This window comes from Papilio xuthus, unplaced genomic scaffold (assembly GCF_000836235.2).
Source record: "Papilio xuthus unplaced genomic scaffold, Pxut_1.1 DF826949.1, whole genome shotgun sequence".
Taxonomy (NCBI): Eukaryota; Metazoa; Arthropoda; class Insecta; order Lepidoptera; family Papilionidae; genus Papilio; species Papilio xuthus.
The window spans coordinates 328,975-342,779 of record NW_013531700.1 but is presented as its reverse complement, the minus strand read 5'-3'; the positions used below and the strand labels follow the sequence as shown (position 1 = coordinate 342,779).

The following is a 13,805-nucleotide window of genomic DNA, read 5'->3' as shown; positions in this document are numbered from 1 at the left end:
GTCCAGTAGCCGGTCATATTAGCGCCTGCCACGTAGCCCTGCTCCTGCGCGTTCAGGTAGTGATCCAGTCGCAGCCGAGTGTCCTTCCATTGCGAGTAGAAACTAGCCGCGTCACCGGCCTATGTGATAAAGTACAAGTAATAACCATAAACAATAGCACCACTATAAAACTTATGCGCTTTGCCAATGAAAATGGAGAGCCAATATATTAATATTAACATCCTTACAGAGCGTCGGTAGCTCAGGGGTCAAACACTTGACTTGCCATCTACAGGTCTTGGGTTCGAATCCCGTCATGTACCAATGTATTTATCGATTTCCGATTTACATAAGTACATTTATCCGACGTTCTTACAGTGAAAGAAAATATCGTGATGCAACCTGCATATATTTGAGAAGTAATTCAAAAATAATATGTGAAGTCAACCAGCACTTGGCCAGCGTGGTTGAGTATGGTCTTATCACTCTTAACTCAGGGTAGGCTCCGAGCCCCTCGGTGGAGACGTAATGTGAGCTAGAGATGATGATGATGATGATGAACATCCTTACAACGTATAAATGCGTCCTGGCCATCAGTTCCGTATTAACCACGAAGCCGCCATTGACGTCGTCAACTTCCAGATACGAAGGCTCCGCCAGATCCATACGCGGTTGTGAGCCCACCGCCACAAATGCCTAGAATCACATAATAAGTCTATATTCAAGGGAAAAAGCTGTTACTAGCAAATAGACTCGCAAACTATTGGATCGATTTAAAAAATTCGCTATTAAAATTATCCATTATTCTTAAGTGACATTAGCTATATTTAATTTTGTAATTAAATGTTTGCAAATCCAATAAATAATTCTACATCGTAATATCTTTGAAATCAAATCATACATAATCTGTGACGAGTGACGTTCCATCAGACAAAGTCAACTCCAGACGACCGTCTTCTGACTGGTAGGCATCGTATACTTGAGCTATCGAACATACCACAAATTAGCATACTGTAAAACCGTGTTATGACATCGAAGGGAGTGACAATGTTACAATAGATTTTAACTGCAGTGTCAAAGACATGGCAATATTTATTGGCACAAACGCAATCCAGTAGTTAGAAAATTTTCATACTTTTAGGTTTAATGGTGACGCCTTCCTTTCTGATCTTCTCAGCTGCCCATTCACCCAGGTACTCCGGGATCACGCTAGCCATGATGCCCTTGTCCTTGTAAATGTGTACTATCTTTATCGGCTCATGATCCGGGTCTAACTCCTTGTCCAATTTATCTTCAAAAATAATAATTTCAAATTTATTGTTAATTGTAATATCCAATGCGCTAACATAATTTTAAAGAACAGCACCTTTTACTCATAATTTCAAACTAATACTAAAAAGAGAAACGTAACTTTTTTACACAAAATCCAATAATTTGCAGGAGTAGTTACTTTCTCATCACCAGCATAAACGAACACTATCACAATGTAATAAACGCCCAGCATATTATATGAGGTAGTAGAACTAACTCATCCTGCCGAGGTACCAGGCGAGCTCGCAGCCGAGCGGGCCTCCTCCGATCACCACCACGTGCTTGGACTTCTTGACACTACGGTACGCGATCTCCAGGTCGCGGATAGTGCGCAGGTTGCAGACGCGATCACGCACCGCCTTGGGCGCGGATTTAAACATCGACAGCTGCTTCGGTTTGGAACCTGACACATCAAACAAAAGATAGACAACTAGAAGACAAAAAATGCCCCCTTATTTAGAAACGATAAAGAAATCATCATTGTTATACACCAAGCTTTGCAGTGTTTGCTTGGTCTACTCTAGTCTACTCGTATTCAGTCCGACCTGGTGCTATCAGACATCGCTCGTAGTATATGGGCTGCTCGCCGCAGAGCGTCTTGATCCAGGCGACGTGGCTATCAGCGTCAACGCGCAGTACGCACCACCCTGTCGCTATGGAGACCGCCGGACCCGTCTTCTTGCGATAGAACTTCACAGGATCCAGAAAGTTGCGACACTCAGACAGGTACATTCTAAAATATATCTATATTGAGCAGTGAATTGCAAATAGGTACAGTCCTCGAAAGACATCGGGAAATAAAGTTAAGGATTCACAAGTAAAGATGAAATTTAGATGTATAGCGTTAACCGAAACCAGGTAAGTCTTGAAACATAAAAATTATGGGAATCTCTCAACTGTAGTCTTAAGTGACTGATGATGATGATTAATCGGAACCTCATCACTATTTAGACAAAAAATTAGAGTTACAACAAAAAGGTAAACCAAGAACATACGTTTTCTTCTTCCAATCCTGAACATAATAAAGGTTCTTGATATCGGGCGGCTCGGGGTTCCACCACATGTACTTTGACATCGGGGGTCGTTTGTACGGCAAGCAGTCTTCTTTCGCTATGAAAAACACCTACAAAAAGTTGTAATGACTGAATTTCAGGATCGCATTGAAGATCGTATCAAAAATTACACGGGCCTGAAGAGAACGCACTTCTGATTAAGTGGCCCTGCTTCATTTAAAACAAACTCACCTTCGCGGTTTTATCGTGTTCTATGATAGAGTTGTAGGCCGCCCAGCCGGCCGCTCCCGCACCGATTATCAAGTACTGGACACATGGCGGTATATCCTTCTCGTGGAATGGCCGCTTTATAACACGCCTTGGACGCCCTGCGACATGATAATTAGTTATCTACAATTTAATAGTAGTTTTAAACCCCTTCATATTGTGAAGGAAAAGATTGTAATGCAGATATGCGAAGACATTTGAAAATCTGTAAAATCAACTAATCATCCGTATTAGTTCTGCGCAATTGACTAAAACCTGATCACCCCTTACATAGGTTTGGCTCGCGCCCTGAGAGAATGAACCTGAGCTGACGATTTAAAACACAAGGTCCTTCTAAGAAATCTATCAGCGCCAAAAAATACTTACATATTGGTATATTTTCTCCAAGTTTGTCCTGCTCCTCCTTCCATAAATATAATTTGTAAATCTGCGAATAATTTTAAATATGATGAGATGATATCTTAAATATTTAAGAGCACCCGTAACCCAAGGCTAGAGGTGCGGCAGGATCGCACAAAATTGAAGTCCGTAAACTCTGCCTAAATTACTTTGGGTAAGGAGCGTGAGTTGCTATTGACAATTAATACTTTGTTGTTGTAAATACAAGAAATCCTTACCAAGCCCACAGTGCCGAGGAAGGAGGCGAGACCCCACACGTACACCCAAGGGAATGGCGGCGGCGGCGGGGGCGGACAGGGCGGCGGATCGGGCACCGGTTTCATCGAGCAAGGGCCCTTCGTCCGTCGGCATTCCAGCATTGGCTGGAGGAGGGCAATACATAGCATTGATTGCTTTAATATCAAAGCTAAATTCTTTCGAATTCTGCAAATGGTCAATAGATTTTTACTGGCGGCCTCAGAATCCCCTTAAACAGTCACCTTACTTTACAGCCTCCCTTTGAAATATCCGTCCGTCTAAATACCTAAGTAGAGTTCCAACTAATCCAGTGCAATCAAATCTGACTTTTAGTTAATTCGATTTTGAAACTTAATACTATTAGTCCTAATACAGCGTATGTATTTTATTTTCCTTTTCAGGGACTTTCATTCAAGGTATTTTATATTTTGTATGAATTTTGTAAGAAATAAGTTAGTTTGTGAATTTGAAAAAAAAAATTATTCAGGTTTTAACTAGTTCTGTGTCGGACAAAATTATTATCTATACTGGCGCTAATAAAATAAAAATAAGTGATTTTTCTTTGTTTATTTATTACATGTTTAATATTTACGAAATCAGAACCCTTATGCTACGTCAATTGTTTGTTATTGGCATTGGCAGACTGTTGCAATTCTGGATGTTCGTCCTTCTCTGCCTGCGCTAACAGCGTCAGTCGGTCCAGGGGGTTCCAGGGCTCGTGGAACGCGTACTTGTACTTGGTCTTGCCGTGGTAGCCCAACCGAGGCGTCACCTCCGACCCCACTTCGTTCTCCAGTCTTTGCATTTTATTCATCGACTTTCTCTTCCAATTGTCCGGATGAACGATCGGAGTCTGTTGGAACCAACTCCTAATCGGACTCGGTTGCCTAGCATTCAAACTTTCGGCCGAGTTACTCGAGCTCGTTGTCTGTGTGGAGCCACTTGGAGCTTCCTGCCAAAGAAATTTACTTTTGAAATGACAACCATATCGTTTTTAGTGCGTTGGACGAAATTCTCAAAGATTGAAACTGAATTACATTGCCGAATTTTGAGGTATTATAGTTTTCTTTCGTGTTTCGCAACTTCAGCCGCCTACAAGATCCTCTTTGCAATCATGGAATCTCTGCCGGATTTGTTTTTCTTCTTCCATCCGAGCAACTCTTTCAGAGTGGTAAAGAAGCCCTTCGGCTCCTCCTCTTTCTCCATATCCTGCTCCATTTCACTGTGCGGTATGCCTGTCTGCATGTGTTGCGGCTGGTGGTACTGCTGCTGCGGATAACTCGGGTAGCCATGCCTGGGGTCCTGGTGGCCTGACGTCACGAACACGAATCCAGTCCGCTGACAAACAAAGCACAAGCTGGATTTCATTAGATCTCTAATTGGACGCTCAAGGGCTCTGATTTCGTCTAACGCACTAACATATGATATTTAAACTGTAAGGTAAATAATTATTGCATAAATCACCGGAAAACGATTCAACCAACGACGACCGTCTTGCATGTACATTATTTAAATCATGGCAACAGCATAATAGATGAATTCAAAACTTAAATGAATGTCCAAACATTTTAATGGTGAAATTCTAAAGCTAAAACAAAATAATGGAATTGTAGAATAAGCTAAGAGCTAATTACCTTGGCGTTGCTGGGTGGTAGGGGTGGCACGACCACATCCGGTGATTTAATCTTGTAGGGGTCATAATTGGGGGGCTGCGGCTCTTCAGGGAAGTTGCAAGGCCACATGGGCGCGCGAGGCCACGGCACCACCGTCTTGCCCTCAGCTTGCGGAACGTCCCGGCAGCAATCCTTGTCCTTTGAGTAACTCTTGTGGCGGGCTGCAATGACAAAGTGTTTAAACCGAATCCAGATTTTTATAAGCTGAAAGTGACAAGATGGGAATCCCTCGCGATATACCAAAGAATATGATTCTACTAGAGTAGAAAAGCACGCTAGACACTGTTCAAAGATATAATCGTGTTAAATGTACGGGGCTATTAAGGTTCAAGTTACGTAAAATAAATCTAATAATTTGATCTTGTTGAGATCTACCAAAGGATGGATTGCACGGAAAGGGTATAGATTCAGATATGGCCGATAGAGGAATATGACAGATTAGTTCATCCTGTGCCGACCCCACTTGAGTAGAAAAGAGTAAGGAGGATCTATCTGCTAGGATTATTATAAAAATTGTAATACCTTACCTGTTATAACAATAGCTTGACCGATATTATGGTTGCTCGCGGCCAAAATGTGATTCAAACTTTTGATTTGGTTGCAATATCGTATGGTACCCATTTTGAATTTAAACAGAAATTTATCTTTTGTATGCTTTGCGAAAATTATCTACATTATTTTTGAGTTAGTTTTTGAAGAATAACTTTTGATTTTTATTCTGAATAAATGCTATGTGACGTATTTGAAAGTTGAATATGGAAATTTGTTTTCTTTAATCGTTATTGGCCGCAGCGTGTGTACAGAATTACGACAGAATAAGGAGGTTTGTTGCTAAATATTTGCTAAATCAAAATTAAATAATTCTTAACTGGATGTGTTAATGATCAAAGTCCTCTTGACCTCCTATCTCCCAAGTAAGATTGGGGACAGACAGGCAATTAGGCGACCGTAAAAATTAAGCCGCAACTTTGGGGAAAACCTGACCCCACGTAAGTGGCCATGCAAAGATGATTATTTACACAGAATAAAGGAGAACATAGTCGTATTTTAAGTCAAGTCGTCAAGTCTAGCAACAGGTAGGTTTGGTAGTACCAAAGCTGACAAATTTTACTTTTACTCGGATCCCTTAGCTACTAGGATATTTGGGAGATCGATTGTATGAATAAAAGTCGTTTAAAATATTAAAACTAATTTATTTGCTGTACAAAACATTCTATAAACCTTCGTACATCTTATTATATGACTATTATAAAATTGTCTCAATAGATATTGCGTCATATGTGTTACAAAATTTAGTGCACAACATTACAACACGACCACAATAACAAGAGACATGACAAGATTTAAGTCGGTAAAACTAATGAGTTCTAGACATAATACATATCGCTTTATCGAGAGGTTTATAAGCAGAACAGAGTGAAGCAAACCTTGTGTTATTGTATTCGTATTGGAGATGCAAATAAATAAATTCGCTTTATACTTTGGATCGAATAACGTAAAGCAATGTATCAACATAAAATATTCTTAGCACTTTTGTATGTATGTTATTACAATTTTTAGATTTAATGCTATTGTGAGGGTCAAATGACATTTTATGGTATTGGATATGGATTGAACATCCACGACTGTACACATTTCGGGACTGTAAAGCCCTTCGTACACAAAACAAAGAAAATCTACAAAACCTGGCTATTTTAGTCGACATGCGACATACGTATTACATAGTCATAGAGTTTTGTATACAATGCGAGTCGCCCATTGTCATTATTTCGTGGATTTCATCAGTTGCTCTCAACTTATTTGTCAAGATCGTCGTAAGTTGTTACGATTTTCAAGATGGCGGAGCAAATCAATTGACATGTAGTCGCTATTCCTGTGAGTGTTGTAGACTTGCGTCGACGATTCAATGTAGTGTACGGAGCGCGGGCACGCAACCGCACGATATTAGTTTCCACGATTAACGTTGCCGTGTGTACGAAGGTCTTAATTGAAAACACACAATAATGTAAATTTACAATATAATAAATAGCTACAAAAAATTAATTTACAAAAGTTTTTTACTCAAATAAAATTCACGCTTTCACAAAATACTTGCATAATTCCTATACATTTAAGGTACGCGTTGATTGACCAGCGCCGGACGCACTGCACGCACGTATTAAACGGATTTGGTTTGATGATAGACGCAGCGCTGTCAAATCATACAAAACAAACTAAAATTGCTAGCCGTGCGTGCGGTGCGTCCGGTGCGGGCCAATGGACGCGTACCTTTATAAGGCTTATATTTATTTAAATTGTCTAATGAATTTTTAGCATTTTTCTATAGTAACAAACATTTATATAAATGTTTTTGTACTAAATATCTTAATAATAATTGCAATCGGATATAAAAGTTTAATTAATAAATTATATTTACAAACATATATTTATACAATACTGTAACAGTTTGAAAAACTCTCTAAATAACTATATCCAGTTAATTATGTCATGAAAGCAAAAACTATAATATTACTCCTTTGTTCAATTTATATTAAAACATTCATTATTTGATGAATTCAAATAATATGTAGATACAAAAAAAACATCGTCTTGCTTTTAATATCTTTGACTATATTCAATTTAAATAGATTAAAAAATAAGAGCTAAGAAATATTAATAATTGGTTGGTAATTATTGAAAACTAGATGGCGCTGACCAAAATTACTGGCCACCGAGAATGCAATAAACAAACATAATTAAAAAGAAAACAATGACAGTAAAATGAGACGAAAAACCGTGTGAGAGGGAAAAAGGAACAATGTAACAACATTTTAATTTTGATTGTGTAATTTGTAAATATTATTATGAGAATGAAATAAAGCAAGATTTACAACAGATGGTACTAGTAGTTTCAGAAGAGAATATGAGAAGAGATTTCATAAATAAACAAATATATAATAAATAAAAAAGGGAATTAGAAGATTAAAAAATTATATTTAAAAATGCATTTCCTTTACTTCTATGTGAGTTGTGTTAAAAAAGAAAAAAAGACTAATGGATTTCATAATTTAAGCTCTCAAAAATTATATGAATGAGATCTACTTTTAACCATTGCTATATTATAGAGACCTTATTTTCCAACAACATGGCATCAATTTGGTGACAACATCTTATTCAATCTACATATTGTTGTAAATAAACCTTTATCATTAAATGTGAACACTTTATGTACAATGTTTGACTGTATGTTCACACTACAGTAATTGTATTGGGACATGACAATATGACAAATTTCAGTTGAAACTTACAACAAAGATTTCAATAATAGTGTGCATTTCCACTATTGATATCTGTATAAAAACAAATTGTTGTCTCTCACATTCCATATAAAAGTAGCAAAATGGTCAGTGGAAATCTACATTAAGTCTACAAAGGTTTTGACAAAAAGCCTCAGCATATTTCATAATTAAATCATTGTAAATACATTAAAACGGACGAAAAAACTAGCAGTGGCCAGTTCACAAACACTTAGCGACAATCAGAGTTATTAATTGACTACTAAACACCCTTAGTGCAGGTTTAGTAATAGAAGTATACACTGTTCTCTCTGTTATTATCTACTCTATGTTGGACTCACCTGTTTCAGTTGTCAATTTTGTCATCTTCAAGCATTTTCTTTCTGTTTAGTATTAAAAAATCTGCACCAAAATTAACCAAATAACAATTCTGATTGTGTTTGAACACTTCACATTACACACTGTCACTAAAACACAATAATCACTGTCACTAAAATGTATAATGCAATGTAAGGGGACTCATTCTAGTCCGAACAACCAGTTGATGCCTTGCGCCAGGAACAGGATGAGCGGCTGCCACGCGACCAGCCATCGAATCCAGTCGAGCAGCTGGCCGTACAGGATGTGGGGGCGATCCCAGCTGAATGCTTGTTAAGGTCACAATTATGAGGTTTTTTATATTATAAGATGCCTTGCCTAGCTTTATTCAACAAAGGAGAGCACGCAGAGATAGAAAATATTTCGCCCTCCTTCATTCAGTTCTCCATCAAAACTAGTGCCCCTTCCTATTCTATTTAAAATCAATTTTCAAGTTGGATAAAGTTATCTTATTATTTAAACTAGATGGCGCTGTGCTTAATCCCAAGTGTTTTGATATTTGTGTGAAGTTATGAAGAATTATTATTACCTGGATAAAATGCAGTTTAAATTTTATCCCTCATCATTTTTAATCATAATTTTGAAGTATAGAAAAATTAACTTCATACTCTATACATGATGTTTCATTATGTCTAAAATCGAGATTAGCATATAAGAGATGCGTTGTTTGCGTAAAAGGATACGGGTTGGTGAACATGCGGCGCAGATCCACCTTCTCCTTGCAGTAAGGGCAGGTCTGCTTCTTGCCCACGATGCACCAGCCCCTGATGCAGAACTCGTGGAACACGTGCCCGCACGGCAGCTTGTACGTGTTCTCTACAACATTATATAAATTAAATTTCATTTCGGTCACTGCAGACAACTACCAGTTGCCTGCGATTCCGTTCGCGCGGTATTAAAATAAATTATAATAGTAGCCTATGTGTTCTTCCAGACTATGTTCTACATCCATGTAGCTGTTCTGGACTAATTCTAACAAATATCCATCCATCCATCCAAACATTCGAATTTATAATATTAGTGCTATAGAAAATCAAGCACTAAGGAATACTGACCGAGGATGCCCTCCTCGTTGACATTCACCATCAGCTGGTTACCACACACCGCGCATACGTTGCTTTCCAACTGTCGTGTCGGAATGCCCTCCTTGGTATAGTACTGAAATAAACAATTAAAAATAGTTTCTTATAATGCTCTTCTGAATTTCCCACATAACACCAAGATTAACTCCCTGAGTCAATATTTAAACTGTCCCTAAAAATCTTTACTAAGCGACAAATATATTTACTTACTAACAATACCAAGTGTGGCAGCAAGAATTTAAATTTTTTGTTAATCTTTTTCATAATAATAAAATTCCTGAATCACTTAATGAAAAAGGATCTTAACAGACATACAGACGGACAACAAACTGATCCTATAAGGGTTCCACTTTTTTTCTATCGAGGTACGGAACCCTAAAAATAAAAACATAATTTCACTCACCCCGATAGAGGCGGCCATTTTATCAGTACAGTATTCAGCCACATCCCGGCCTAGCACTCCGAAGTAGAGGCCATAGAACAACAGCACCAAAGCCACGTCCATCCACTGCTGCGGCTTGTGTCCAAAGAATGTGTTTATACCAACAAACGTCGCCATCATTAAGATGTAACCCACAATACCCAGGAAACAACTCACTTTGTATATTAGGTAAAACCATTTGTACACCAATCTGGGGATATTAAACATTGACAGATTCAATTCAACACATTATAAATGCAAAAGTTTAGATGGATGGTTGGATGTTTGTTTGAAGGTATCTCCAGAGCGGCTAAAAGGATATCAATGAAATTTGACATACATATAAAACATAATCTGGTAGAACTAAATAGGCTACTAATTATGTTTTTATAATCTCGTGCGGACACAGTTCCAGTTTGGAATAAAAACTCGATTCACTGTAGTTATATGGCATTCTGGAGATAGATAAGTATGTAAAGTAGTGTCACTCGACAAAGTCGTTTAAGCTACAGGATGTTCTTTTTCATAAAGTGTCAAACAAGCAAGCAGACACCTGATTTACATATGCTCATATGACGTACTTACCTTGGCGTAGTATTAGACATGGGTTTAGCTGTGGACTTCCTTATAACAATACCCGTGAGCAGGGTAAAGACAGTCCATATTGTGATGAACCTCCACCAGCCTTTGTTGAAGCTCAGCGCCAACGGAATTGACCACATTGACACCATTGTAAAGAACTGGACAATTTTATTATTAAATAAAAACTGGAAAGCAAAGAAACTCATACTTTTGCTACTTTAATAGTGGAGATAATCAATTGGAAATGGGTTTTTTTTTGTTAAAACATTCACTATTTTTTTATATTTTTTTGGAAGTCTGGTTGTTTTTAAACATTTTATAACAATATAATTTAAGTATGTTAGTCAGATATGATGTAATAATCTAATGGTGAAAAAAAGTTTAGTAGTTTTTGAGTTTATTAGTTAGCCCATAAATTGCAATTCAATTTTACGATCATCCTTTAGCTAAATATAAAAAGAAATTACACTTGGTCAAGATAATATCGAGTGCTAATTTTAATAAAACATAGCTCTTATATCTTACAGCATAAGATCGATAGTGCCTCTTCTTCCATTCGACGACGACGAACTGTGCCACTACAAGTGTGACAATGAGGATAAGCACCATTGTGGTATGCATGGACTCGTGACCACGATGCAACTCATGCATTTTCTGGTGGTCAAATCTGAAGACAACTGAACATTAGTTACTCAAAAGACATGAAGTTAGGGTCTAAAGTGACACATAGACATTATGATGCAATCTTCAAGTAGCTATGAAGAAATTGTATACGTAAATTTTAAATGTTATTTTATACTTTTGTTCATGCTATATGCAAGCATTCATTTTTGCATTATCATAGTAATTTTTTCTCATGAAAAAGCACACTTAAGAGGCTATGACAGTTCTTGCAGATCAATGGGTATTGTTCTGTTTGACCTATGACCTAGTCACCCTTAACTCAAGGTCCTAGCACCTCATTGGGGTGGATAGTGAGCTGATGATGAATTGGTATTGTTCATTTATAGGTTTGAAGCTTGTTATGTTAATTTTCTAGTACGAAATTAGTGTAACTTATATGATTTCAACTTAAAACTACGGATTTGGTTATGTAACACTATGTTGGTGAATGTAATTTGTGTTTGTAAATGAGCGTTTTTTGACTAATTAACAATTCAAATGACATTAAAAGTTATTTCTTTTAGACGATGTAACTGTAAAATTTGAATACAATAGAAGATGCAGAAGAATTTTAAAATAACAAAGTAAAATCTTAAGAGATATCTCACAGATATTATTGTTTGCATTGCCAACCTTTGGGGTTAACAAAGAATGAAAAAACCATACTATATATAAAAGCTATACTTTTTTTAATCATTTTTTGGGGCTATTGTCCTTTTCGGACATGTCAATCCCATAGTGTCTTTCCTTATAATTTAATAAACGAACTGGCATAATCGTACCGCCGCGACCAGGTCTGACAAAATTGTATAGATTAGGCCAACATCATTTAAATTTACTTTCAGTTCTGCGAACAGCAGCTCAAGATCCCGCCTGTTTAAAAGCTATATCTAACTATCCAAATTATAAACATGAAGTGTATAAAATTGTATAAATAAAAATGTGTCTAACGGAATTTGTGCATGCCTGTAATTGGCATACATATATAAAATGTTTGTGTGATTTTTGTTTTTCTGCTATTTTATATGTATGCTGTTGGCCTGTTTTAATATATAAATACCTCTTTTGCATTTTATAATAATATGTACAATCAGTAAATTATGTTCCAAATTCAAATATTTCAAGTTTACCATAAATGTCAATTACAAACAGGTTTGTTTGTTATATTGATAGGCAAATTAGTTTTGATAATGTATTTCTATATCGTTACATTTAATAATCACTTGAATACCACACATACACACACCGCACACTTGTGCACATAAATTGTGTACATAAATGCACACATATAAGTGTTAAGTTAGCATTTAAAAATGTTGTCATGTAAGATATTTATGCTTCTATTTCAAGTAATATCATTGTCCTAAATAACTTAATAAACTAAACTGGTCTATACTTAATCTTTAAGTAAATATTACCTACATAAATACAGCAGGGAAGATATAGAAGTGCTGTAAGACATTTAATTACTCAAATATAAGTAATGAATAATCTTACCAACTTGGTGTTCAAAGATTTATAAACAGTATGTATTAAGTAAAATACATATTGTAGTGATTGTTTCGTTTTGGGCTATGTGAAGTATTTTTAGCAGATTTGGAAACTGATTTTCTTTATCACTTACCGTAATTTTTCTTCTGCTGTCATGTCTTCATATGTCTGTAAAGATTTACGTACTAATTACTTAAGTTCAATAATGACTGATTATTTTGTGCTACACTACTTAAAAATAATATATTAGGTAACTTAAATCTGATTCTTTACACGATTTGAGAAAAATATGTTAAAATGATATATTTATTTAATAGCCAAAATAATGGTATTAGTTGAATAATTGAAGTTAAGTATCACCGTTCCCTCTCATTTTAATCCAACATTCGGATATATTAAATATGATCGTTAATTACAAGTGCACCTAAAGTTAAAACAATGATTGCAACTAGTTTTAACTCTTAACCTTGGACTATCGATAAGATAAAAGCAAACAGTGGTTCGCTAAGATCAATAAATGAAATAAAGGATAAATATCCTTTCACCAGTCAAATTAAAATTCTTTAAAATATCTCGTGAAACTTACCTTATTAGAATCAACAGGCCGGTGAAGATCCATGGTTATTTTTGAATTATATTAACTTACAACGATTAGATAATACCTTGCTTATATTTAGCTAGTATTTACATAATTTAATTATTGGTAAATCTAGAATTCCGGTATCTTTACTGTACTCAGGCTATCAAAAAGTATAACCTGCATTGACAATTGCCATTTTGCCACTTTATGTCAAATTGACAATCAAAGAGTATGAAACAAAGAAAGGCCATAGTTCTGCTTCTTGGTCTCATGGAGTCTCATTTTAAATATCACGGTGAGGGCATTTGAAAGAAAATCATCAACTTGTTTGAATATTTTACAATTACACTATATGCTTATATTTCATGACATTTCGTTTTTATGATATTAAGAAGATGTGATGAAGAGTTCTTAATTAATCAAGTCAGCTTTAAATGTCAACTTGACGTCGACT

General features: G+C 36.3%; 2 protein-coding genes across 4 annotated transcripts in view; both read right to left on the bottom strand.

Annotated features, from left to right (window-relative positions):
- aif (apoptosis-inducing factor) overlaps positions 1-5,640 on the bottom strand; it is a 7,048-nt gene extending 1,408 nt beyond the window's left edge. The window contains exons 1-12 of the mRNA XM_013315918.1: positions 5,407-5,640; positions 4,841-5,040; positions 3,188-3,331; positions 2,937-2,997; positions 2,535-2,671; positions 2,286-2,413; positions 1,836-2,023; positions 1,508-1,693; positions 1,115-1,270; positions 881-963; positions 550-675; positions 3-119 (exon numbers count right to left, since the gene is read on the bottom strand). Coding sequence (XP_013171372.1) covers positions 3-119; positions 550-675; positions 881-963; positions 1,115-1,270; positions 1,508-1,693; positions 1,836-2,023; positions 2,286-2,413; positions 2,535-2,671; positions 2,937-2,997; positions 3,188-3,331; positions 4,841-5,040; positions 5,407-5,500 — 1,620 coding nt within the window. The 5' untranslated portion in view covers positions 5,501-5,640. The remainder of the gene's footprint in view (positions 1-2; positions 120-549; positions 676-880; positions 964-1,114; positions 1,271-1,507; positions 1,694-1,835; positions 2,024-2,285; positions 2,414-2,534; positions 2,672-2,936; positions 2,998-3,187; positions 3,332-4,840; positions 5,041-5,406) is intronic.
- A 2,009-nt stretch (positions 5,641-7,649) lies between these two features.
- LOC106120830 (RING finger protein 121) lies at positions 7,650-13,568 on the bottom strand. Of its 3 annotated transcripts, none has more exons than XM_013316286.1 (8): positions 13,358-13,568; positions 12,905-12,939; positions 11,143-11,294; positions 10,621-10,802; positions 10,018-10,246; positions 9,588-9,690; positions 9,216-9,348; positions 7,650-8,794 (listed from the first exon to the last, which is right to left on the bottom strand). In XM_013316286.1, the coding sequence occupies exons 3-8, from the start codon at positions 11,266-11,268 to the stop codon at positions 8,674-8,676; spliced, it is 894 nt and encodes a 297-aa protein (XP_013171740.1). In that variant the 5' UTR covers positions 11,269-11,294; positions 12,905-12,939; positions 13,358-13,568; the 3' UTR covers positions 7,650-8,673. The 3 variants fall into 3 exon arrangements, with proteins under 3 accessions (XP_013171740.1, XP_013171738.1, XP_013171739.1); XM_013316284.1 differs by having other exon boundaries at positions 11,143-11,284; positions 13,358-13,567; XM_013316285.1 differs by having other exon boundaries at positions 10,621-10,775; positions 11,143-11,284; positions 13,358-13,565.
- Between the last annotated feature and the right edge of the window lie 237 nt (positions 13,569-13,805).

Excerpts from the sequence above, each read along its gene's own strand:
- LOC106120830 (XM_013316284.1), bottom strand. The coding sequence starts at position 13,390 with ATGGATCTTCACCGGCCTGTTGATTCTAATAAG. Across the intron at positions 9,691-10,017 it reads AAATGGCCGCCTCTATCGGG|TACTATACCAAGGAGGGCAT; the intron begins GTGAGTGAAATT and ends TGTTTATTTCAG. Across the intron at positions 9,349-9,587 it reads CAACGAGGAGGGCATCCTCG|AGAACACGTACAAGCTGCCG; the intron begins GTCAGTATTCCT and ends ATAATGTTGTAG.